This window comes from Lepidochelys kempii, chromosome 6 (genome assembly GCF_965140265.1).
Source record: "Lepidochelys kempii isolate rLepKem1 chromosome 6, rLepKem1.hap2, whole genome shotgun sequence".
Lineage (NCBI taxonomy): Eukaryota > Metazoa > Chordata > Testudines > Cheloniidae > Lepidochelys > Lepidochelys kempii.
In genome coordinates, this window is record NC_133261.1 from 65,260,134 (window position 1) to 65,287,669 (window position 27,536).

A 27,536-nucleotide genomic window follows, 5' to 3' on the forward strand; every position below is an offset into this window, starting at 1 on the left:
GAAAAATGTACTCAAACTAGGATAATTCATTAAAATCTGAGATTTCAATTCACATGGTATTCCAATATTTTTACTACATATTGTCATATTTCAAAACAGATCACCAAAATTATTAGAAATTATTGGGATATATTAAGATTAAATTTATTTCATTAGCTAATTAAGGAATTGCCAGTGATTTTATGCAAGAAAAATTTATGATTTGTTGGTACATTCATTCCCCTGATTAACCAAATCTAGAGAAGTTATAATCTATTCTGGTTCTGGGAGTCAGGGCTGGCCTTACCAGGAGGCAAACTGAGGGGGCTGCCTCAGGTGCCAGACTGTGGAGGGGTGCCGCTAGGACCCAGAGAGCAAATCACCAGAGAGCACTCCATAGGTGGAAAGAGTTTGAGATGAGACTAAGGTTAAAGGCCACCATAGATGATCAGCACCAAGAGAAGATTGCATCAGAGTCTTTATTGGCAAAATGTTCTGAAAAGGCTCATTGCCATTGTGAGAATGCTTGCTACCCAAAACCTAGCACTGCGTGGCACTTTGGATCAGCTGTATGTGCCAAACAATGGAAACTTCCTTAAAATTATGGCGCTGATGGCTGAGTTTGATGCTGTACTCTAGGAGCATCTAAGAAGAGTCACCACCCAAGAAATGTACACACACCACTACCTAAGAAAAACAATTCAAAATGAGATCACAGAGTTACTGGCAACAAAAGTCAAACAGAAGATTGTGGCAGATCTGAAATCAGCAAGATATTGCTCTGTTATTCTGCACTGGACACCTGACATCAGCTATACGGAACAAATGACTTTAATGGTGCGTTTTGTGACAACAAAAGAACCTAGGGAAAATGTCCCTACAATGGGTGACTGTCAGAGCATTTTCTAGAATTTATTGACATTGATGATACTACAGGAGCTGGTATGACAAATGTGCTTCTTAAAAAGCTGGAAGATATGGGAATTGCAATAGCTGACATGAGAGGTCAGGGCTACAATAATGGTGCCAACATGAGAGGAAAGAACAGAGGAGTGCAGACACGGACCCGAGAGTTAAACCCTCAAGCTTTTTGTGTCCCATGCAGTTCTCATTCATTGAGGTTGGTGGTCAGTGATGCAGCATCAGCTTCTAGTAAGGCTGCTGAATTTTTTAACGCAATTCAAAGAATCTGTGTATTTCTCTCTGAATCAACATCTGGGAACATCCTTCTGACACTGAAAACACTAAGTGCCACACGATGGGAAAGTCGAGTGGAGGCGATAAAGCCTATCAAACACCAAATTGGGAAGATAGATGATGTCCTAGTTGCCATTATGGAGGACAATGCTATGACAGGAACTATTCATGGGAGAACAGTGGCAGAAGGGAATGGAATCACCAGAAACATACATAACTTCAAATTTCTGTGTGGCTTAGTGTTGTGGCATGACATACTGTTTGAAATAAATGTTGTGAGCAAGAGACTCCAAGGTGTTGACCTTGATATATCTGGAGCAACGGAACAACTGGACAAAGCAAAGTCATACCTACAGTCTTTCCGGTCAGATGAGGGATTTCAAAACATTCTGAAGAGTGCACAGAAGTTGGCAGAGGAACTTCACACTGAAACTATTTTCCCACCCATTCAAGAATACAAGAGTCACTGAAGAGGTCATTTTGATTATGAGGCCCGGGATAATCCCATAAGAGACCCCAAACAACAATTCCAAGTTGAATTCTTTAACCAAGTGCTAGGTTGTGCAATACAGTCAGTTGAAGAACGTTTCATGCAGCTCAAGGAACACAGCAGTATATTTGGGATGTTGTATGATACTCCAAAACGCCTCACTATACCTGAAGAAGACCTACACCAGCAATGCAGGGCACTAGAGACAGTGTTGACACATGATGACATGTGCGATATTGATGCGAGTGATTTAGGTGATGAACTGAAAGCCCTTTCAAGATACATTTCAGCAGGATCAACTCCAAAGGCTGTTCTGGAATATATGTGCATAAATAAGATGACCGCCCTCTTTCCAAATGCTTTTGTTGCTCTGCGCATACTTCTAACACTTCCTGTAACAGTTGCCAGTGGAGAACGCAGCTTCTCCAAGCTGAAGTTAATAAAAACACATCTACGCTCCACAAGGACACAGGAGAGGCTGGTCGGCCTTCCAACCATCTCAATAGAGCATGAGCTGGCCCAGACTGTGGACCTTCAGCAGGAAGCAGTTCCAATCTTTGCAACCAAGAAGGCACGGAAAGCACCACTTTGATTATTCAAACAGATTAAAAAGCCAGTGTTTACTATGCAGACAAGAAAAGTTACATTTGCTGTTGAAAGTTAAGTGTTACTTAACATTTTTGAACAAGGCATTTCAAGTTGTTAGTTCTCCTTTATTGGGTTAGGTAGCAGAGCAGTACCATGAGAGGAGTAGAACAGGAATATCAGGAAGAAGGCAGAATTGGGACCTTTCAAAGTTTTGGCCCAAGTGAGGGGGCATGGGGGCGTCATTTGAGCTCCCCGCCTCAGGTGCCAAAATGAGAGAGTTTTCCTGTCTATCATATAGTATTTGTAATAATATGGTTAAAAGGTAGATATTTGAAAATCGTTTGTTAACTGATAGAGGTTATCCTCAAATCAATGAAAATCTGATACTGATTACGTAAGACACACACTTACATGTCATTGTAAATTGTCACATGTGAAAAAACTACTTGAATTTGTATATGTCCAGTAATTCAGCTTTTTCAAGATTAATCAAAACACAATTGATCAGTACTGTGTTTATTGAATTTAATCATGCACTTTAGTTACTTTAGTATCATGGCTCCAAACTGTTTAAGTTAAGATAAGGAAATTGCGCTGCTAATTTGTAGTGATTGTGTGTATAAGAAACATCAGCTGACATCAGTGATTGATACTGGTTCCTTTTCTGTCCATGACTTCCAACTTTTGTAGAAATGTGTTTTACTTCAAGGTAGTAAACATTTTTGGCTCCAAGAGACACTTGTGTTGAAATATTAGCTACATTGGTTTCTTGTTTAATATTTACTTTGTGCATTAGAGTTGGTCGGGAAGCAGAGATTTACACATGACTGCAGAGTGTTTCATTGTTCACCTCTGAGGAATTATACTGCTTGTCTCTTCACATCAGTTCGGGCACTCCTGAGCCAGAGTTTTCTTTTTTATGTAAAAGTAGCATTAGTTTCCCTTCGAAAGTCTAAACTCACCTTGTCTCCAGCCAGAATCTTGAAGGAAGCCATGACCTGGTCAGCAGTATCAGTATCTGCTGTTTCCCGGGACATGAAGTCGATAAAGGCCTGGAATGTCACTACACCCAAGCGGTTGGGATCTACAATGCTCATGATGCGGGCAAACTCTGCTTCTCCCTAGATAACAAGAGAGTCAGCAACAGGTCAACAGACTATTGATAAGAATGACCAGAATGTAAATCCAGTTCGCACAAATGATGGCATCTAGGAGGTAAAATAATGAGACTGGAATGTTTCTAAATGATCCCAATCTCATAGCAAAGAAAATAAAGCTTCAAATCAATCTCACAAACACATTCACCAACAAGCTCTCCTAGCTGATCTTTTTTAAAAAATGTTCATTTTCCCCTTGGTGTTAGGTATTTTCAACAATGCTCTGGAACAATGCCATCCTAGTGCCACAAAACTGCTACCCTACATTAGCTGTCAAACCAGAACAGAGCAGTAGTCTTTCTAGTTTAGTATGATGTCTCCAACAGCGGCTAATAGTATGGATGCTTCAAGATATAAAGGTCCTTATAATGCACAGAATGATGCAATTCTATATAACAGGGCCCTCTGAAAATCAGATAATTTATTTAGGAACCGAAACATGGATTCAGAACCTAATTTTGGGCAGCCAGATTTGAAATTGGCCTTAGTCTTTAATTTCTTCTCTGGAATCTCTTACTTCCCTTTTACTTCTCATCATACCTGTTGCCCTTCTCTAGGATCTTAATAGTTTTAAGCTCATCCTTACCAAAAAGGCATCAGAAATCAGAGACTTATATGCTTTGGAGAGGCCTGACAGAGCAGCACCCCCGGGTAGTGCCTTTAGACCCATGGGTTCTTTCACTGTATATTATTTTGACATGGAAGCTAAGACCTTATGCTTCTTAAATTTTCTCTGTTGTTCTTAAGAGCATCTATTCTGATCTCTTGTACCATTTTTCCCCCCTGTATGAGGATGAAGGGGTATATCCCAATCTCTGTCTGGGAGCAAGAGTGAAACCTTCAGGCAACTCAGTGCAAATCAACATGAAATAGTAACATACCCAATCTTTAAAGCATTTGGTCAAAGGTTAACTGATGTGGCCTTGTACACCAGACTAAAGGAGTTTGTATTTATACTGGGCTGAGAAGTAGGTTACACTGGAAAATTGCTTTGCCTAACATTTGCGGCAGCAAGGTTATTAAGGGCATTATTTAAACTTCTTGTGTGATTCTCTTCTCCTCTTAGAGAAGATTAGTACCAATAGGTTTTGCCTGCAGAAGTTCTCCCCATTATGATTCTTCTGTCAACAAAGTCAGCCTAAATGCTGTGTTGTCCTGAACACTAATCTATTTACTATGGAAAAAGCTATGAGAAAGCCACAAACAGGACTCTAGCCTGCATGAACAGGCAGCAGGGGACTGGAATAAAGGAGTATTTCACTGATCATAGTGGGAAGGGTTAAGACAGGAGAGGAAAGGGAGACAGCTACCAGGAACGCATTCTAATTGCACTGTTTCTAGTCTAAATATCTTTCGTTGGTTGGAAAAAGCTGATCTCAGTAATGTTATCAAAGGAGATTAAGATTTACATCTGCTGAAAGACTTGCTTCCACATTAACACTGAAAGCTTTACAAAGGGATATCAGGATCCCAGAGTCATAACTGGCCTTAGGAAGAAGATTGAAGCAAATATCCTTGTAGCACACCCAGGTGTGTGGGGGGCGTGGACACAGTTTACGGACTGTCCATTCTAGTCTCACTTTTGGGCACTAGAAGCTTAAAGCCTGAATTTTAGTTGGATTTATTTATTTGTAAGTGGTACAGTATTTTACAGAGAGTGTGTACACACCTACATACGTACGTACACGGATATGCACGTTGAGAATTTAGCAAAAACACTTCCCGTATAAACAGTTTTGTTTCAATATTTATTGGTAACAGCATTCACTCATTCATCAGGCTGTCATGAAGACTTCCATTGGAATCCCACTGTTACTTATTGCTGGAGAGGTTACATGTTGCTGTTTGCAAACAGTGAACACATCAACATGAGCTGGTTCTTGCTTCTTCCAGTTTATAAGCCATGCAGTTTTCCAAATCAATTCTCACTCTACACAGATCAGAATTGGACATAACCCTCCCATTCTTCCCTCCAGCTAGAGCTGTAAGATGAAGATTTAAACGCACGCATACACACAATCATTTCAACATTTAGTTTCCATTTCTGAGAGTCCTAGGAATTAAGGTAGCTTTTACCTTGACTCATTACAAATGTGTGCCCTTTGCAGAAGGTCATATGAATCATTGTGAACATGAGTGACAGAAGGGCTCTACGTTACCATATTGTAACCCATGGAGATAAGGCAGGCTCTGAAATCTTCAGAATCCATCATGCCAGTCTTCTTCTACAGGGAGTGATGCAAGGATAGAAGAAACCAAGAGAGAAAATGGAAACCAGTCGAGGAAGAGATGAACCCACAGGAGATATTACAAAGAATGGATTTGGGAAAAAGGGACAGGAATTATTGGACAATGAAAAATAATACAATAAAGGTGGTTTGAAAAACCATGAAGCAGCAATGATTCAGTTGGAAATGAAGTAGTTTTTATATAGGACACGAATATTAAAAAAACAATGAAGCATGAAGATATCAAGTGAGACAAATACACAAAGAGAAGACGACAGGGAAATTTAAGTGAAACAAGTAAATGGAATAGGTAGGTATAAAAAGAATTCTCCCAAGACAATAAATGAAGGTAATTAAAAGGGCAGATATGAAAATTAAGTAAAAGAGCAAATGTGGGATGGAACAGAGATACATGAACAGTAAAACATGAGAACAACAATGACAGAAGGATTAAAACAAAAAAAAGAAAAGAAAGGAGAAAACTGTTATTTCCTTATAGTTCAACTTCTCGCTGCATTCACCACTAGCATTCAGTACCTGTGCATCGTTTCCAATATCGTAACCCAAGCTGATGAGGCAGGCTTTGAATTCCTCAGGGCCAAGTGTGCCGGAGTGATCCTGGTTATGCGGTGTGCCAGGCAACAGGACATGCAGTGCCAGCAGGGTGGTAGTGTGGGGCAGGTAAAAGAGAGGTAAAGAGAAGATCAAGGGCAGGTGAAAAGACAACAAACAGATGCACCATGCAGTGGGTGAGGAGAGGAGAGAGGTAGAGAAAGAATGACATGCAGATAAAAAGACAGGGAAGAAAAATAAAAAGTGCACAAAGTTAGATACCACAATGACATTTCAGGATGTGCTAAAAATGCTCTCAAAACAGTAGCTTCTTAGAGAACTTGATCACATCTTGACAGCGTTTGAACAAGAATTGTTAACACTAGCAAGCTTTAAAATCTACTTTTTCCAGATCAGTCTCTGACATAGCTATTCTTTTACCCAGTAATGCCAGAAGTCCTGCATTTCAACAGTAACCCAGAGTGCAGGGAAGCAGACAGACACAGTGGGTAGCAAACACTATCACCTTTCTGTTCTTGCTGTCAAAAGTCAGATACCCCAATAAAGTGGTAGGCTAGGGTAGGTATGCCTGGCAATGATTCCGTGAAGCTTAGCTGGTGGAGTATCTTGTGTGCTCCTGAACAGTCCTGGCATTCCAAGAACACATCAGGAAAAAACAGCTGAAGCTCAGGGAAGTGCTGCCACCCCTATATTTCTGAGCTCTGTATATGAAAGCAGAGCTGTGACTGGCTGAGCTCTCTGAAGTGCACCCCTGACTTTATATAGCCGCTATCTTTGCTATTACACAGAGGGATCTACCAACGATGGATACAGTATTCATTTATAACACCCCCTTTTCTCTGTGTTTTGAGAGGACCTCATGGTAAACGTGAACTTCCTGACAAGAGAGCCTACTGGAGGCCAGCCACAAAGCCCAGCAGAACATTTCACCACAGCTGCACTCCTTTTAGCTCAGAATCACTAAACACTGTGGGGTGGGAAGTGTTCATCACCAAGGTTTACACACAAAATTGAGAATCCCAATTTGAAAAGCAGAACTTAGCTGCAGGGCAGCACTGAGGGCTTCCTGCCTGCAGTCCTCATCATTTTGACATGCCACACTGGCAGGAGAAGGAAACTCAGGGTAGGCGTGCAGGGCCAGCTTCAGCTGACTCCCTCTTTAAAAAAAAAAGTCAATTTTTTTTCAGTCTGGTGTTTACAATCAGTATTAAAGCTTCCCAACAGAAGAAATAATTGAGGATGAGGCAACCATATTTTCCCTGTTACCACTGTAACCTCCCTCTCTTGCATCTCAGATGTAAATGGAAGGTCTGTTTATGTGGATGGAAAGCTAGGATGTACACGGTACACTTGGGAACACTAGAAAGGAGAGAGGGTCATTATCTGAATGCACCTTCGACAACGTGAGAGGAGTCAGCATGGCCATTATTTGGTCATCTGGAGATGGCTTCTCCTTGAAATTAGACTGCAGTAATGGGGTTTTATCTTGCGACCACTCAGAAACTGAATCTAGCACAGAATGCTGTCACAGGCTTAGCAAGTGTCAGGCGCATACGTATACACCATTGCTCTGGGATCTGTATTGCTCACCAGTAGGTCTATGGGTGGCATTCAAGGTGTTAGCGTGGAACCTACAGAACCCTAAATGGTTTTGGGAGTGCCTCTCTCCGGGTGACAGTGTGGCTGTTCAGATTCATGGAAGCACGCCAGCTGATCTCCCCTAGATGTAAGTGAGAGAGCTGTTGGCAGGATGATGGTTGAGTTTATCATGGGCTTATTTTATAATTGTATTTGCTGTTGGCTCTGCATTTATTTATGTTTTGTTATACTGTATGTAGCACTTAAGTGAGGGACCTCCAGAGGAAAGGGGATGGGTGCCTATAGTCTATTTTCTAAATATGTTGGCTGACTTTCCCGTGTCTTAGCTCAGTCAGGAAACTTGCATTCCAGACAAACTTCCTGTCTCGGCATGACAAACAGACTAGCCTAATGTGGACAGGATTACCTGACAGTCTCCACAGAGCTGGCAGCTCATGAGGCCTGGTCCTCTAAGCACAAGAATGAAAAGTCTACTCTGTGGCTAGTTCTACTGCAGGGGCTGTTTGGTTTCTAATGCTATGCCAAGCCTATGAAGAAGCAGGTGGCCCACTGAGCTGCGGGGGACACAGACTTACCCTGTCAAAATGGTTAAAGGAGGCCCGGAATTCATTCATCTGCTCCTGGCTGATCCCTTTGGCATCACGGGTCAGAATCTGATTTTCCACTTCATTGATGGTTCTAGCAATTGTTGTAAGCAACTGCTCCCATCCCACTCGGATATGCTGAAGAAGAAAGGACAAGACTTTTCTTTTAAAAAGTGGCACCTTCTGCATCTGGAGCCCTTGGTTCGACTGGGTTAATCATTACAAATGAAGTGATCCTGATGGTCATGGCCTGGGAAATCCACTTGCTCAGAAAAATCCCTCTCACTCTGGGCAAGTGCCATCAATTTCTTCAAAATCTGAACCTTCATTTAAAAAAAAAATAAAAGGTCAGATTCTCATCTAAACTAAGGCATTACATTAGCTTTAAGGTCACTTTACTCTGCCAGAGTTGTGTACAGCGGCCTTAGAGTAAATGAGAATCAAGTCCAAAGTTTTTAGCTCTCAGTCATGCAGAAAACTTTCAAATGTGAACTGAGTGTAAAGTGATGCACAGATGTCTTCCTAGATCTGACACCCACTTCTCCAGTGCCTCTATTATAGCACAGATTTTCACAAGATTCAGTAATGAGAAGTGACCAGAATCTGTTGCCAAAGTGAAACTGACAGGAATCTGGTTAGTTTTAGTGTACTGTTGCTTGGGAGAGTTTCCAGCAGCAGCACTGAAACTATTAACTAGGAAGAAGGAGCAAAAGAATGGAGTCTGTGAAAGGCATGGAGTAGCAGACACCTCACCATCCCCATATTCTTGCAGCACCCAGGAGGATGTAGAGGAGAAGCAGAGATTCCTTGGTTGAGGCCTCTAGGCACTGGTGCACTTTGGTCCCCCCTACTCTTTGCCTGTGGCAGATAATAGTGTAGCCTTCCAGGAGGCTTAATACTTTGGTCTCATTTTGGTTGTTGGGTTCAGTGTGTGGATGCTGGGTGGTGCGGATGGCCTGTCATACACAGGCCACCACACTAGATAATGTGGTGGATTCTGGCCTTAAACCCCATGACTCTAAATTTATGAACATCTACTAGCCAGAGATTGATACAGAAGATTAAGGCCCTCACTGCCCCCAAATAGAGTCCAGGGATCGTACCCTGGTATGGATCCCAGCAGTCTGGCAAATAGTGCGGCACTCATCTGTGCATTGGCCCTGGACAGTGGACCCTACATGTTTCATATCAGGCTTTGGCTACTAAATACGTGTAGTCCTCTGGCTGTTAAGTATCTGGCACAATTTCCCAGGTCTATGTATGGGTGGGTGGATTTGGAAGGAGAAGACTGATAGAATAAGTACAGAATAGCTATAAAGAGAGGAATAGGAGAGAGAGACAATATGGGGAGGAGGCAGAGAACAGAGAGAGAAAGGGAAATTAGGGAACACTCTGAAGACAGCTCAAGCAAAGATGCACCATAAATAATTATAGCAAAGTGAAAAGAAGCCAGGAAAGGAAAGTCAATGCTAAAGAGAGAAATTTAGTGATTAGAGCTGGTTGAATAGTATTTGGGGAATTTCTCCCATATGTGTCAAACAATTTATTCAAAAATACTTTGTGGAACTCAACTAGCTCTATAGCTGGTCAAATACTCGTCAGCTAATACCAGTGAAGTTAATTGCATAATATATTCAGGTGTATTCTTTTTTCTGTTATTTGTCCAGCCCTAGTAGTAAGTAACTTTTTAAAAAAAAATCATCAGCTAGGGAGTTGATTTGCAATGTTACAATGAAATATGGAGCACAACAATACACAGCTGTCTTATTCCTTGAAACTCTAGGGAGCATTACTTGGGGTGGGGGTCAGAGAGGGGACTGCCTGTATGTTGCATTCTCTCCCCTCATACATTGTATGTCTTGTCAATTTAGATGTTAAATTGTTTGAGGCAAGAGTCTCTTACTATATTTGTATAGACCCTAACACAGCAAGGTCCTGTTCCTGGTTGTGGTCTCTAGGCATTATCATAGTACAAATAATGCATAACATATCCACACCACCACTATCACCAGTATCTTCACCCTGGCTATTAGGATTAGGCATCCAGCTATAAAGTAGTCGGCTAATAAGTCTCAGGTAAACATTTGAGATGCATTGGTGTTCTTAACTGGTCCCCATCTACCACCTGCTGAAGTCGCAACTACTCAGGGAGGACTCAGAACTGGATTAGCCTATAGAGCTGCAGGTCTGAACTGAGGTGTCCTGGCAGGGCTCTGTGGGTGAAGCAGTGCTGTTAGTTCCTCACTTTCATGAGTGAAAAGTTTAGCCAAGCATTTTGGAAAAGAATCTGGGTGATATGGGGATGCTCATCTTAACTACATCTGGCCAATACAACTTAGGTTGTTTTGTATGCTGGGGCTAAAACACAACAGGCTGAAGGCTTCTCCAGGCATTTACCTCCATGGTGTAGTTGGTGTGCTTGTTGTCAAAGATGAGTGCCTCCTGAATCTGCTGGTGGTCTCCCTCCAGCTGGTCAATCTTTGGTTTGTAATTAATAATGCTCTTCTCGTACTGCCGGAGGTGGTTGAGCTGGTCCTCCAGGGTCCCATGCATCTCTATGGAAATGCGGCCGATCTCCTGCATAAACAAACCCAAGGGAGTTGGGCCCATTAGAGGGACAAGCCTAAACACACACAGTATCTACCTGTTCCCTGTATGGGACAAAATGCTTCAAGAAGAAGACATATAGACTATACAGACCATGGCTTTAAAGAGAGGAGATAAACATATGAGGTCAGACACCCTTATGTTACAAACCACTGTAGCTCTACTGAAGTCAGTGGAACTACACCAGCTTACATCAGCTGAAGTTCTGGCTTTTACTAAAAATACCTGTGATTACATCTGGGGGGCGCCCCCTGGGGCTGGCCAGGGACCGCTGCTCGGGGCTGCTGGAGCAGCAGCTGGTGTGGCTGTCTTGGGGGCCACCTGAGCAGCTGGCTCCAGAGCCAACTGCTTGGGCTGTTGTGGGGTCAGCCACCCGGGCCCCTGCAGAAGTCAACAGAAGTCTTGGAAATCACAGAATCAGGGACTTCCGCGACCTTTATAACAGATACGTAGCCCTAGTTATGAGCCTACAGGTTGCAGTTTCCCTTTCTCCCTAACCCGTTTGTGTGCTCACCATATCAGACACATGCTATGCTCTCACACATGCCAAGTTCCAATCATCAGGCTATTTGGCGCTCTGTGGAAAACCTCGTCAACACCTTCCTTTAAGTAAACTGATCAAGGGTAACTACTGAGTGAGGAGGTTTACCCTCCTTACCTTCCACCCTCTGCCAGAGGATGACAGAAGATGGAAAAGCAATGATGCTGGGAACAGTTGGAGCTAAGAGGAGAAACTGCATTATGTGTTACCACCTCCAACTGTGCCACTGACCCAAAAAACAGTAACAGAATTGGCGTTTCCTCAGGGCAGAAAAGCAGCCTACACTGAGGGGATCCAATGAAGTGGAATCACTAGTTGGGCAACATCTGATGATAAATGAAGGCACAGCTGATTGCTCTGGGAGCTCTCTCAGTATGTCTATGGCAATAGTAATTTAAAAGGACAGGGAATAAGCTGGCCAGCACTTTTCTTTTCCTCAGCTAGGAGAGAGATCAAAATGCTTTCTTCACACTATATCTGCTGTCCTTACTTAGTGCTCTTTATCTCTGTGCTCCTTCTCTCATGGCTTTTTTCTCCTCACATCTCTGCATATCTAGCACTGACTCCCTTCTTAAATGTTTTCCTTGAAGAGCCTCCCCCACCTCTTGCACATCCTGCCATCAGCACTAGCCTTCTTGTATTCTTTTATCTTTAACTCAACTTACCTTAATTCAAACCTTAGCTAAAAAGTTCACCCTTAAAAATTCTCTCTCCTGCTGCTGCTTTACCACATAATTGTGTTTATTTTTTAGTACATTTTGAAACAGATGGTATGAAAGTGGTTATACAAAATAAACTTCTGCTGTATTTGTATAAAGCAAGTGAGAAACCCTTTGAATGTATTCAAGTGCCAGCATCCCTTTCTCGAGGCCACATTTTTGTATTTGCTGAAAAGAGCGGGGATAAAAAAGTGTCTCTGGCGAATCAGATGCATGGTAATCTCAGCACACACTGTCCATTGACTTTCTGTGAAAGCCTCTCTTATTGAAGCATGAAGGGAGGATTGCCCAAAGGCTGAAGGAAGAGGCAATACAGAATGCCCGCTGTGATTGTGGAGGAGAGGAAAAAAAGATTGTTTCAAAATTACTGAGATGCTACCTCCATCTTGGTTTGGATCCAGGGCCCAATGACATTAGCCTGTGCGCCAAACTGTTTCCGGAGTCGTTCATTTTGTTGCTGGCGTGTGTGCTCTTCCAGCAGGGCTTGATCCCTTCGAGGAACTAACTGCCGCACCTGCAGCAAAACATAGCAAGGCACAGCCTGTGTTTCATGCGCAGTAAGCTAGACACAATGCATTCAGAAACTGATATAGCAAAGGGGTGTGCACAAATAGGAAAGCATAAACGTCTGGCCTGGGCTGGCTAGCTTAGGGGACGGGACATAAAACCTGTCTTCTCTACAGGGGATGGTTAAATACAGCCCAAGTTATACATAACCAAAAGAAGTTAACATCCCAGGACTCTATGATGGCCTGTGTTAAATGAGTTGAAGGGCTCTATTCAATTGCCATTCGCCCACAAAGACCATCACCACAACTGGTATTAGGGATAGCATCTTTCATCAGCGCAAGAAGGGAATAAAAGAAAATTCAAGTTCTCCTCTTTAGCCTGCACATTCTGCACTTTGAAGCACATTAAGCCCCCATACGTGTGCTGGAAAAAAATCATGCGAGACGGCAGGGCCTGTGCTCTGAGATGATCCTGAGAGCTCTGTCTCTCAGGTGTTTGGCTGGTGGATCTCGTCTCCTTCTCAGTCTAATTGATCACCGCATGTGGGGTCAGGAAGGAATTTTCCCACAAGGTCAGACTGGCAGTGACCTTGGAACATTTCACCTTCCCCTGCAGCATGGAGTGTGGATCACTTGCTGGAATTAACTGGGTATATCTCACTTAATCATTTCGCTGCCATTGCAGAGACCTCGGGCACTGGGGCCCTCCTGTTCTCTGCCTGTGACCTGTAATAGTTTAGTCTGTGAGCTGTAATACTTCAGTTGTTGGGGTTAGTGTGTGGGTGCTAGGTGATGTTGGTGGCCTGTGATATACGGTAAGATGATGATCCGGTGATCCCTTCTGGCCTTAAACTCTATGTTTCTAGCTGAGCACTGTGCATTGGACAGGAGAATTTAGAAAGGGAATAATTCGCTTCCTGGGGTGATACCCCTTATAGAAAAGTGCAAGGCTCGAAGCACTCACGTGGTCCCATTTGCCATTGATTTCCTGTGGGGTGATGGTCGTGTAGGGATTGGTTCCTGCCATGTTGACATGGTAGGTCTGGACAATCTTTGAGACTTCATTGTGGATTCCCAGGATGGCCTGTCGCTCCTTGTCGGCATCTGGCAAAGTGGCCTTGAACTGTTCATGGGCTGTGGTCAATCCCTGGAAAACAGAGGCGCCAGCAGAGGAGAGATAAGAAGAGCATTAGTCAAAGGACAGCCTCCATGTTAAGGTGTTACTAAAAACAGTGCAGTTTGGAAACTCCTCTGCTGCTACAGCAGAGCAATCGATCTCTGAGGGTGCAGAAAAGGCCATTCCACAGCAGGTAAAAGCCACTTTTATGGCACTCAAACATTTTTCAGACCTTCATAGTTGGATTAAAGCAGGCAGTTATGAGGCAAGTTATTTTTGCTGTCTTTGGTTGTATCCCATATTGACTAGCTACAGAGATAACATCACAAAACCTGTCAAATACATCTTGCTTTAGACTCTGGTGGGCTGATTTTTGCAGAGTGCTTGATCCCTGCAATGAGGGTTGTGAGCACTCAATGACTTTGGAAAAAAGAGATCAGACCACTAGTGTTACTTTATAGCAGCTGGGTGACTAAGAGTGCTAGCACAGATAGGCATTAGTTTTCTCCAGGTAGGGCTGTACCAGATCCAGTATGGTTACAGTGGAATCAATAGAAGCAGGCCTAGGCTGTTCAGGGATCGCAACTAGGTGAACATCTTCCAGCCCAGAGAAATTGGCAAATTCCCATTGGCAGAGTGCTCTGTAGCTGGAAATGGCACCCTCTCCATGACCACAACTCATCCTTTCTATTACTCTTAATGCTGCGATTCCCAAACTATAATCTAAGGTGGTCTGGTGAACACTGGCTGATGGTTTGTGAACAGCTGGCAAGTCATTTGGGACTGGCTCATTTCCAGCCATTTCTAGGTTTGTAATTGTAGAGCACATGGAAGCCTGTAAAAGAGGAGAAAGACCAGGGAAACAAGTGCAGGGGGAGAGGTGGCAAAAGGGACCAGGAAGCAGAGGCACATGGAGTAGGGATAGAGAGGTGAACAGTACAGATAGACGGGGAAGAGGAAATGAAGAATGAAAGCAGAATGTGTGCCTGATAACCTACTTATGTTATACACAGTTAAACTCAGTAAATAATTTCCTATGTAAGCAACTATTGTGGTGATCACAGGGGTGTAGCTGAAGTATGACTGGAAGGGGAGTTTAATCCATGAAGTTATGAATGGGAGAAGGCAGTGTTCATCAAATGCACTCGCTATTCAGATTTGATCTACAGTATGGAAGAGTTAAAACAACTCACTGGTCTAAGACAGGGGTTCTCAAATTTCATTGCACCATGACCCCCTTCTACCAACAAAAATTACTACACAGCCCCAGGAGGGGACTGAAGCCTGAGCTTAAGGGCTTCAGCCCCAGGCAGTGGGCTTTGGCCCAGGCGGGGGGGCTTCGCCTTCAGCCCTGGGCCCCAGAAAGTCTAAGCCAGCCCTGGCGAACCCATTAAAATGAGGTTGTGACCCACTTTGGGGTCCCGACCGACCCACAGTTTGAGAACTGCTGGTCATGGGGAAGCACTTTAGCAAACGGCAGGTCTCTAGCTCAGTAATAGGGCTCATGCTGCGTCAGTACCATTTATGACATCTCCACCCAGTAGCTCATGGTCAGTGCTAGTGCTACAGAGCCCACACCCAAAAGCCCACCAGCATTCTATGCATTCTCTCTCATGTACAGTGTTGCTGTCAGACAGCCCCACAATGACCTAACCTGGAAATGAGTCTCCTAGCCTGATGGCCAACAAATCAGTTGCTACCATGAAGCAACAGCTGAAGAGAAGACAAGCCTGTTTCTTCAGCTCAGCCAGCCTAATCCAAGCAAATACATGTACTGTCTGCTGTCTTCACAAGTGCTAGTCAAGCAGGAGAAATAGCAAGGCCTTTCAGACCCAGAAGGGCACCTGGAACACTGAGGACTATGGGGAGCTACTATAAGCTCTTTCCACAGCAGCCTTGTGGGAGGAGAGGGGAAGATGAAATGTTGCCTCCAATGACGTCAAGGAGGTTTGAAAGCTTTGACCCTTAATAGTAACTCAGCAGCAAACGGGAGAGCACAATATTCAGCAGTGTAGCTGTGCAGCACAGGACTACAGAAGCCATCAAAGAAACAAGAGGAGTAGAGGAACTGGGGGTGGGGAATTATGGGACTGTTGGCATAGCACACAGAGCCTGAGAGTAGCTTTAAGCCCTCTCATTAGGATAAGAATGCACAATCCTCTCGACTCTCAGTCATTTTTAAGCAAGACCCTCAAATCTCCTTGAAAAATCCACATTCAAGTCTTGGTATCCAGTTAGACTGGAGTAAACTTGGCTCATATCCATTTGGATCCAGATCTTCTGAAGAATTTGAGAAAAACTCATTTTTTCCCCCAAAGATCACGAGATTAAGCAGAAGCACCAGAACACCAAAAAGCACACCACCTGCCATAATCAAGTGAAAAGTATTGTCTGATTGCACACAAACACATCTTAGGGGAAGGACTTGCATATACCTGGATCTCCTCTATGGTATGAACAATGAAGGTGTCCTGCAGATCCTCCATGGCCCCCTCCATCCAGTTATTAAAAGGAGCGGCTCGTTTTGCATATTCCAGGTATAGCTGGTCAATTGTCTCCAGCAGCTTCTCTGTCCTCTGGAATTCCCCAAAAGAAGAAAAAGGATTAGAGAACAGTCACCGGACAGCACGCTTTGTAATTGGCTAAGCAGAGCCTTCCTCCTGTGTTTATCTTGCCATGGCCCTGCTCCCTCAGTGTTCTCAGAAGGAAGTTACTTTAAAAGCGTTCCTGAAATTAGGGTCTGGAACTGGAAAGACCGACTTCTTAAATATTTTTGATTTGCATATACTTAAATCAGCTACATGAACCATAACATTCTGTTATGTAATCATGTCATTACACAAGATTGATTTTCCCTTCTTTTTACTTACTTTATTTTTTTCAGAATGATTTTTCAAAAGAGCGAAGTTATAAAATACAGGAATGCCAATAACAGCTCATGCAATGCAGAGGTGCCAATTCTGGTGGTACAGCTAGGCTAGAAGGGTATATGTAGGGCTGGAAGTAAAAATATGAGACTCGTTTACTAGTTGGGATACCCAAGCTTTGGGAAATAGTTTGAAGAACTGAAGCTTAATGCTAGTTTGCATTGCAGCTGGTGTGGGAATCCATGCTAGGAAAGGAGGCTGCTGGCTGTCCTGCATTTATGGCATCCTATTGCTGAATTGATGAATCCACGGAATGGTCCTAGAAGTTCTCTAGGTCAGCAGCAAATGATACGAGAAAGAAAGAGAAGACCATATGTCTGTGTTAATCACGCTCCTCAACTTCAAGTTTCTTATAAGCAAGGAACAACAGAGGGCCTGAAAGGTTCTCTCTGCTGGATGGCCTTGTAATCCCAAGGGCAAGGACCTGCAAGGTTTCAACCTTTTTCTGAAACAATGGGCAGGCATGGGGCTGGTGAACTTCTGTTACAAGGGGTGCACAAGTTACACATGATCAGTTTTCTGCAGTGGGGGAAGGAAGCATTGGTAGACTTCCACAAAACCATTTATCTGGGAGAGATCATAGGTATCACCCGTTTTGAACTTGCATCATCCTTTGTGCATTGTGTTATCTGAATTGCATTGCTTTTGTTTAAATTGGATCATAAGCTCCTTGGGCCATGGGAATGTCTTCTAGAATAGGAAGTGAGATAACAGACTAGATTCCTGAGTGAGTGTAACACTTGATAGTGCTGGCAGTCAGCCCTGGAGAGTTAAACTCTCCAATATCTCTTGAGCAAGCCCAGCACAATCAGCAGCAGTGTAAGGTTCCTCCAGACTGCCAGGCCAATGTGACTCAAGACTGATCTTCATGAGCACATCTTACCTCCAAGGCCTCTCTACGTTTCTGGGTTAAAGCACCCAGATTGTCCCATTGGTCACATATCTTCTGGCACCTGGCGTTGACACTTGGTGAGTCATAATAATCCAGCTCACTAACAAGCAACAACAAAAATGGAAAAATTAAACAAAAACACCCAGGGGAGGAACAATCAACAATTCCCCATCAATCTCAGAGAACAGAAATAATAAAAATACCCCCACCCCCTCTAATGAGGGGACTGTAGAGATCAACAGTACCCAGCTTTGGAGTCATTGCACATGATGTTACAGAGTGGTATCATGTATCACACTCAGAACGTGACTACATGGAGATTATAAAATAGAAAAAAAAACCCACCATTGATTTCCCATGACTATTTTCCAATTCATGGTGCAGGTTGGGAAGATTTGGGCAAATGGGCTTGGAGAGAAAAGCTGAGAGACTTCAGTCCAAGTTGGGAGATGGTGGTTTTCGAGAACAACCATGCCAAATGCATTCCATTTCAGAACACCATGCTGCCTAAATACCTGCTTCTTGTATATAGGGAAAGGGGGATGAGAAGGTCCTCATTGTGGATTCAAAGAGCGAGAAACCATGCTAAGGGATGTAGAATTCTGCAGGCACCCTTTGGGCAAAGAGGAACATACAGGAGCAGCTGAGCTGCACAGAACATTAACTTATTTAAAATAACCTCAGCATTGAAACGTGAATTGATTTGCCGTATCCCCTGCTCTAGAGCACACTGCCTGTAATGCTCATACTCATGGGGCAATGTTCTGTAAGAGTGAGGAGACAGAGAAATGCACACACATCTCTCTCTTGGTTCTGCATTTAGCAGGAAAGGAAAAGAGTAGCTTGATGACACCCAGCCTGAGAAGTGTCTGGGGCAGGAGGCAGGCCACGCAGCAGAGAATCCTGAATGCCAGGTAGGATAACTGACTTGACTGAGTGAATATAACACTTGAAAGTGCTGGATAGTGAAACTCTCCTATAGCCTCTGAACAAGCCCAGCACAGACAGCAGCAGGGCAGGCTTCCTCCAGACCACACAACCAAAATGTCTCAACCTTGACTTATTAGAATATCTCCAAGAGAGAGGGTAGATCAGCATCCATGCTCTGTTACTTGGCCCCTTTTTGCTGAGGCTGCTAACAAAGAGCAATTGATGCCAATCCCGAGGCTGTTTTTTGGGATGCGAACTGAGTCCTCTGTTCCCTCCTGCATTTCATACAGCTTGAAAGGGGATGATCTCTTCCATTCCAGGACCAGTGATCTCCAATCTCTCTCTCTCTGCTGCAATCAGAGATTTGGCTGCTTGACTAACATGCAGCATGCACTCTGGAAGTGGAGGGTCACTTTAATTCCTATTGCCTAGCTGGCCTTTGTTCTAATCTTCGCTCATAGGGATTGAGAAGTAACTTGGTTCTCCTCCCCTTCTGAGGTACCTCCTGAAGGGGACAAGGGCGCAATTCCTGAAATCTCTGCTGGTGAAGGACTGATCCAATAAGCCTGATATTGTAAAGAAAACAGCTGCACACCCTCAAAAATGCTGATGTTACCCCAGTCATGCTGTTCTGGTCAAGATAGGGTGGATAATTATTCTTCAATAATAAAGAACTGAAGCCAACACCAAGTTGTGCTGGTCCTTATGCAGCCCCAGCGAATTCTCTTCCTCACATGCTATTGACCAGCTCTTGCCTGCCTACAAACTGCCCTCAAACAGTGGCCACCACACACCCCAGCTTCCCCAAATGATGAGGCTCCACTTCCCTTGTGACCCCTGCATCAAGTAGAGCTGAAGTGCAGCATTCCAAGCAGGGACAAGGGAAGGCAGTCAAGGAATTCAGTCTGTGCTGGGACTCACTGGCCCTGGAGTCAGTTAGGAGTGTGGACCGTGCTCTAGCTGCCAGGCCAGGCATATAGTGCAAGACACCTGGAAGTGTGGGGCCTTATCACCTGCATAGGCCCCAGGGGCCTAACATCACCTGCTTGAAATCATACAAGTCAGCTCAAACAAATCTGTGATTGATGGGTCCATCTCTCCTCCCTGGCAGACGAAGCAGGGCTTGATATACGAGGGGGACGGAAAAGAATTATAGGGTAGCTTCCTGGTTGCCCTTTCTTAGCTAGCAAGAAGAGAACAGAAATCACCATCACCACCACCAAAGCTATTCCTCATCCTGAAAAACTGCAATAGCCTACAGCAACTGTTCTGAAATCCGCAAGAGCAGGAAGAAGACCAGGCTATTTAGGGAAGAGTTAATGGCAGCACACTGAGGTGGAAGAGGGTGGGAATCCCCTCTCAGAATCAAGCATGTGCTCCTATCTTACCACTACTAATCTTCCCCACATAGAGAGTTTCCTAACCTGTACCTCTCATGTGTTTCAACCCCTCCTGCCGCCTGATCAGAAGACAGTGTCCTCTCTCATCAGAAATATTGGGATTTTCCTACATTCCTGCACTCTAAATCTTAACAGGGATTGTTTTATGATTGTGCTGGGCAGGACGGCAAAGCTGATTAGCCTTCAAGGTCCCCATTCTAGCTCCTAAAAAGGCAAATGCACCAGGCAGCAGCCGTACTTGAGTTCTTGTGCAATAGCAGCAATCTGCTCCACACGGTCCTGGTGAGCAGCTAGGTCGCTCTCAAAGGCCTCATGTTTCTTCAGCAGGGCCTTTATCTCTGACAGCGTAGCAGTTTCATAATCCTTCTGCTGCAGCATTGCCTCCTTACCTATAGAGGGACCCAAAAGACAGGAGAATGAAACCAGTAAGTCCGCATGGATTCTTGATGCCCACGTTCAGGCCAACTAGCTTACACTACAATGGTGGACCCACCACTACTCCAAATGTAACCCTTTGAACACTCCGTAATCAAGACAGGCCAGTTTGGAGATTCACACTTTTCAGTCTGAGACGAGTCTCTTGGATTGTAAGTATTAAGTGTTAACTGCCAACAGAGCTGCTCAACCGAGTGTCCGTCACACTGGGACCCAGATTGAGGTCTCTAGCTTGGAAGGGCAAGCAGGACATGTGGCCACAAGGAAGAGATGTCTACACAATTAGAATGTGGCCATGCTAATATATTTTAGTTAGAGAATATATTTTAATGGAATATAGTTATAATCACTCTGTCAGAGAGGTTCTGGAAGGGTAATAAAGCAGGTGAGTTAGCAACGATATATATTTCGGGCATAACATTAAAAGCATATATTTGCACAGGCCAACCAGTAGTTTTCCAGCTCAGATGATAGAGATGTACTGACACTCATGTTCTGTATGGTGGCCATTCTGACTATATTGTTTGTTTGTACAAGACTTATTTCGATGGGGCCCTGAATATAGTCCTTAGGGGCTACTTCATTACATTATTATTTTCCTATACCTGAATCTCTTCTCAATACTAACATTCCAAATTATTTTTTCCTCCTTAAAAATGTGAGTGGAGTTGGTGCTCATGAAAGTTACTCTCTCTCTCTCTCACACCATAAACACACCCACTCCTACACCTGGCATGACCCAATAACAGTTTTGCCAGCTGTAATAAGCACCTCCCTCCAGGTCTGCCAATCGATCTACATTTCCACATGCAGCACTCTCTACCCTTATAGTCTTGGACCTGTCTAGTTTAATAAATGAAATTGTGCCAAACTAGGCTCAAGGATGGAGACCAAACTAATAAAAAATAAATAAACCAACCCAGGTATCTAGATTAGAGCCGGGTGATTGATTGATTATTATTATTATTATTGGCAAATAGTAAATTAGCTGAAAATGCATTTTTCAGGACACCGAAACTATTCACAAATTCAGGTTGAATTCAGCAATTTCCTTCAGCTGGGCAATCGTAAACATTTCAGCTTTTCTTTTCAAAGTGACACTTTCAAAATGAAATGTCAATCCGAATCAATATTTTGTTTAGAAACTGCCCCTTTGGATCGCCATTTAAAGTATTTTGTTTGATTTAAAATTAAAATTTTTCTGTCCCCCTCCCCCCCCAGCAAGAAAAAAAAATTCAATTTCAATTCAAAACTAACCAAAAAATTATTGGTTTGGCTACCGAACCAATTATTTGCTCAGCTCTAATCTAGATGTGAAAGACCAGTACAATTACTCCCGTGACACCCAGCCCTCTGTATCTTCAGATAGGCAATGGCATGTTTTCAGAGGCAAAATGCTTTCGAAAGGAAGCATTAGGATTGGCATTACCATCTGTCCAGGACTCGTGAATGGAAGCTTTCTGCCGGAACTTCTCAGCCAGGTGATCCAGCCTCTCTAGCCTTCGGATCTCATTCAACAGCCATTCCTCATAACCCTTCTCAGCCTGTTCTAGGCCTCCCCATGCATTGTTTATGTCCTGCAGTGATGTAAAAGGTACAGCAGCATGAGAGGAAGAGATTGGTTCAGAAGATGGGGAACATTCTTCAGCATCATGCTTTGAGCATTCATCCAAGTGGGCCATAGGCTTCCAATCACTCTGTAGCAACAGGAGGCTGTAGTTTGCCTCCACAGTCATGAGACGTAGATTTGCAGCAGGCTGATGAGCTGACAGGATGGAGTGCATTTAGCAGGTCAGAACCACAGAACTCAAAAGAGATACCCTGTGAAGCACTTCCACTCACAGCATGTTGTTATCTATGAATGCAGTGAAATGTCATGAAACGCAGTCACATGCCTCCTAGTACGAAAAAACCTCTTTGATCACTCCTTCATCCAAGAGGTCAATAAAAATTAGTTTGTGGCCTCAAAACAGATGGACCCAGTGTTTACGCAATCACAGGTTTCACTGGAAGCTAGCCAGAAGCCTGAGGGCTGGACCTAATTTGTACACAGAGAAGCAGAGGCTGGACCACCACTCTGACCTTAATGTGGAGGAAACGTCTGTGTGAGGACAACAGGTCCCAGTGAGCAAATATCCCATCCTGATCCAACTGTTCTGATCAGGATGGAGTCTTGCATACAGCAACCAGTAGTTCATATTGAAAATGAGGGTGGCATGGCCACACTTCTCTCATGCCTGTCTCTGTCTCATCTTCTACTCAAGAACTGTAAACTCTCTGGGGCAGGGACCATTTTTTTCTTCTGTATTTGCACAATGGGGTCCTCATCCACGACTAGGGCTCCTAAGTGCTATGGTAATACAAATAATATGGTCTAAAGTAGTAAGCTTGATTCGGAAGGGTAGACAGATGCCTTGTGCTCTCAGCACGTCAACTCACCGAGACCATTTTCCCCTCTGAAGGCATGAATGCTGGCCTGTTGCTGAGCCGCAGCTTGGTCTGCAGGGTATTGAAATTGATTTCAAGCTGGCACTTCTCCTGGACCTTGGGGGGCTTGTGCAGGCGGCGGTAGTCCCGGAAATCCTCCAGTTTCTGCTGCATGGCTTGCATAGTGTTCTCAGGCGCCCGATTCTCCAGCCAAGGAATGGTGCGGCGGATCCATTCCAGCAGCTGAAAACAGCAAGGACGAGAGGGAAGAGTCAGAATAGCTGCAAAATCATTAAAAATTAAGCCCCAACTTTAGATTTTGTTAAAACTGCTTGTGTCCTCAGAACTTAGTAGGGACTGTCCACTTTATGTTTGAAACTGGGTGTTGCCAGCAGGATTGTGCCAAAGACAGGGAATTGGTTTAAGAAAAGGCTGTCCACCACTTCATAGAAGTATGGTCTTATGGTATCTACCCTGTATAGAACACCATGTTGAGGCATAGTATTACAGCACAGAATGCCTTGATGTGGTTAATTCATAGTTCAGTTCTGCAGAATCAAGACCAAACTCTGTTCTCAGATCATGCTAGACCTTAATAGGGCTGTTGCTTGGTTCAAAAATATTGCAAGCCTGTCAGTGTTCTAGCTCTGTTGGAGCTACCCTGTTGTAACTGATTTGCCCTCTCTGACACAGAAGGGTCTATGATGTAGAAATGAAGTTACTGCCTCCATTTTCATCTTTCCACTCTAACTTCTTTGAAGTCAGCACAGCTCTGAGAATAGTCTTCCACAGCAAACAGCTGCTAGGCAGCCAGCAGGAAGATAAAAAATTGGCAGCTCCCAGTGGAGCAGAAAGCTGCCACATGCTTTCCTACAATGCAGTGGGATCTCATCACATCCATCCCAAAACAACTCTGGTGGCTCCCAGTTCATTTCAGGATCAATTTTACAACTGTCCTCTTTGTACTCAAAGTTCTTTATTATCTTCCTCCAATCCTGCTTATAGACCTTGTCCCTTTGCTCTCCCCCTTGCTTCCTCTACTTGTCTACCACAGGCTTCCTATGATCATTTCTCCAGTTTCATAACTGTCTATGTGTGAGCCTTCTCCTTGCAGCTGCTGCTATCTGGAACAGTCTTCAGTTTCTATCATATATAGACTCTTTCCAAATGTTAGTGAATACTTATTTTTTCCCTTGCCTAGACCTTTAACTTCTCTTCCCCAGTATGATTTACTTAACTCTTAACGCATGAAAGACGGTACATAATAAAGTTGCACAATATTGCACATCTTTTCTTAAAATGACTCTCTCTCTCTTTAGTTTTAGTGATACAATGATTTCTTTCAATAAAATTGAGACTCTGAAGGCTGTTCCACTCCAGATGGCCACCATTTTGAAGTAGATTACATTTGCCACCTGAGTTCAGAGTCTTTCATTTTTACCTATTGGAAGAAAACATTTTCTAAGGAAACATGGGATGGCGTATATTCTACAGTACTAGAGATCTGGCTGTAGGTTTAGAAACACAGTACTGTGTTTGTACAGAGCCTAGCACAATAGTGTCCTGGTCCAGGACCTAGGCTCCACAGTAATACATGTAATACACACAATGCTGCCCAGGAATTGACAGCACCATTAATACTTACATCACTGGCCAGCTTTTCATAGTCTTCCATGAGCTGTTCATTCTCCTGATTGACTGCCAACACCTTGCAGATACGATTGGCTGCTGTCTCCGCCTGTCAAACAAGAGAGAAAACAGGAAGGGGAAAAAGTGTCAAAACACCATAACCCAAAACTTGTGGTTTAGTCTCCTGCTACATACCTGTGGTGAAGAGTAAAAGTCTCCCATCCCTGGCTCTAGCAGCCCATCTCTGGTCTGAAAGCATGTCCAGGAAACTTAGTTTTTCATTTGACTTTCTACCATAACTTGATTTTTCTCCTCCCCAGTAAAGCATCTCTCTGCGATGCATTCAAGTGGATTCAGCCTCCATGCTCAATTGATGTAGCAGTCTAGGCTTGTCTGCTATGGGACAATCAGAATTCTGGGTCTTTTCTGAAATTATTCATACAAGTGGCCTGAGACACCCTCTCCATGCCACAAGCAGACGCTCAAAGCCACAACTCCAATAATTGATCTGTGATGCCTGGGTACTACTATGGCAGGTGTCAAACTGGGGGAATCTTCCTTAAACGCTTTTAACCTTAAGAAAGTGCTGTTTATTTGTATTTGATACAGACACTGGACTCTGGGTGAGTCTTTACCTAGTTTCTAAGAAAATACTTGAGTTTGTTCTTTCCTTTCCCCCAAAATCTGTCTAACAGTTGAGCTATCTTCTAGCTCTCCCTACAATATACAGTCTTTGATACCCTTTACGTGCAATTCCATCTTAAGGCACAGAAATATCCGATGGATGGAGGAACCTTTCCTTCCTTCCCCACCGGCTATTGAGACCTACATTTATTTGGATTTTCATGATCCAGGTGAGACTTTCCTTCCATCTAACTGGGATTTGTTTGGTAATCTCTCTGCCTCCTTCCCTAAATCAAGTCTCTTGAGCCATGGTGTATCATTATTACAGTGGCGTTCTGCAGGAAGACTAGACATGTTGAAACTTGGATCAAGGAATGGAAATCCCAGCTGCAAACTAAGGTCTGAACAGTCCACCCTGAGTGCCACATTATTAGCAAGAGCACGTGCTTAACACTTGAAATATATAAAAAGGCTTGTTCTTGGGGCATTACTTGCCCATGTATCTGCACAGCTCCTGTGAACACGAAGGAGAATTAGATCCTTCTCCAGAGGCGGACAGAGTCCTTGGAACAACATCTGCTGTGCAGACAACTTGAAAGGCCATTTTCTTTCTGGCACAGATAGCGTGCTAGAGGCCATCATCATCATCCTTATCTCCTCTTTCCACCGAAGCCCTAAAGATACTATCACCATTCTACCTCCACAATGTGGATATCTCCAGGTGGCTGAGGAAGCTGGGATAGGGAGTCAATCCCAACTCCTTACATCACTCACCGGTGGCCAACAGGAGCCTGTTGTTGAGCAATGCAAGGAGTGAACGCACATGGTGTCTCTACAGCTTACATGTTCTGTAAGTTACACAGTGCTCTAGATCTGCAAGTGGAACTGACATCAGAAGTGGTTGTATGTGAGAGAGATTCTGGAGCAGTAAATAGCCCACCATTTAAAGAGCTCATGACTGGCAAGTTTAAACGTACATCTATTTTTAAAAGGCATTTTATATTTGTTTATTCAGCCTCTGATGTCATTGGAGAAAAATCCTCCAGTTATTGCAGCTGATGTGAGGTAGCAAGAATAGCAATAAAAATCATAAGCTTCAAAATGACATACGAGTCGTACAGTCCCAAAGGAACTGGTGATCTTAGTCGTTGGGAAGAGGCTCAAAAAAGCGTGTGTTCAGTCATCTCTCCCATAGCTAAACTAGGCCAGCTAGCGGGTATACAAATATTAACTACATTAATAAGAACATGTAGAAATGGTCTTTAAAGGGGAAAGAGCCATTTTGGTAAAAAGTATAAACGAGAAGTGCTCAGGACAGTTTAAAATGTCAGAAAGCATGCTCTTGTTTTGATTTTAACTTCCTCTTGGTTGGTCCCAAAGGCTCATTTTTGCCATCCAGGTGGACTTTACAGAGAGAATATCAAATGATATCTCAAAAAGACATACCCAGTGTCCCTACATCCAATGTGACTTGAGAGAGAGAGAGAGAGAGAGAGAGAGAGAGATCCACCTCAAACTTTATAGTACCCAGGGCCAGGGTGGTGGGGATTTTTTTTGGGGGGGGGAGGGTGTTAATTCTCCAACCCTGTTATTCACATGTGGCTGTGGCAGCAGCCAACTAAGCAGTAGGGATTCCATTTTAAACAGGTATATTTACATGTGTTTGATGGCAGATTTCCTCCAGTCCCCCCACATTTTGGGTGCCCGTGTGTCCAAACAAAAAAAATTCCCCAATTGCCGATGTTTAGCTTGTTTGGAAGTCAGTCTCTCTCTCTCTCCCCTACACCAACTCCTGCTTCTCAGTGTTCCTGCCTACACTGGACTTCTTGCTAACTCGTCCTGTTACTACAAGAACAGTAGGAGGATTACAGTAGACATGGTGCTACAACTACTAGAGTTGCAGGCAATGTGTTGTGCTGACCTGCTGTGATTAGGATTAAACAGAATGTTCCATGTGATCTCCATTTGTGCTCCCACCAGTGCTCCCAGGAGAGGAGCAGCAGCAGTGATGGCAGAAGCAGAATGTTTAAGGAAAGGAGTGGAATGTAGACACACTCTCCGTAACGTCTAGATGGCTCACCACATGTTCCTTTATTAAAGGAATGTTTATGGACGATTTGCTGCTCCTGAAAGGTTCTGGACTGACAGTCCCAGAGACTCTAGCTACAGAAGAGATACAACACAGGCAATGACACGATAAGCTTTGCCCACATTATCTTGCCCATGTGTCTCAATCCTGGCCTTGAGGAGCTACCCCTCTAGGGATGAAAGGGGAGTGGTCTCCATGGCCTATTCAACCCTGGGTCTCCCTGCGTCTCCCTGCTTAGTATGTCAATAAAGCGATCTAGGACCATAATGGTTTCTGTGATGTGGCCACCTGTCTA

The 27,536-nt window shown here is 43.8% G+C and overlaps 1 protein-coding gene across 7 annotated transcripts in view; it reads right to left on the reverse strand.

The window, feature by feature from the left end:
• Positions 1-27,536, reverse strand: part of ACTN1 (actinin alpha 1) — a 130,812-nt gene that overhangs the window by 2,209 nt on the left and 101,067 nt on the right. For 3 of the 7 annotated variants that reach the window (XM_073348444.1, XM_073348443.1, XM_073348449.1), the window contains 12 exons: positions 24,545-24,637; positions 22,912-23,142; positions 21,902-22,049; positions 20,276-20,426; positions 17,699-17,807; positions 16,324-16,464; positions 13,736-13,918; positions 12,642-12,776; positions 10,793-10,972; positions 8,387-8,533; positions 6,177-6,257; positions 3,217-3,375 (listed from right to left, as the gene is read on the reverse strand). In XM_073348444.1, coding sequence (XP_073204545.1) covers positions 3,217-3,375; positions 6,177-6,257; positions 8,387-8,533; positions 10,793-10,972; positions 12,642-12,776; positions 13,736-13,918; positions 16,324-16,464; positions 17,699-17,807; positions 20,276-20,426; positions 21,902-22,049; positions 22,912-23,142; positions 24,545-24,637 — 1,758 coding nt within the window. Of the gene's footprint in view, positions 1-3,216; positions 3,376-5,570; positions 5,637-6,176; positions 6,258-8,386; positions 8,534-8,582; positions 8,719-10,792; positions 10,973-12,641; positions 12,777-13,735; positions 13,919-16,323; positions 16,465-17,698; positions 17,808-20,275; positions 20,427-21,901; positions 22,050-22,911; positions 23,143-24,544; positions 24,638-27,536 lie in introns of those variants that run through there. The other 4 variants (XM_073348446.1, XM_073348445.1, XM_073348450.1 and 1 more) reach the window with 3 other exon arrangements.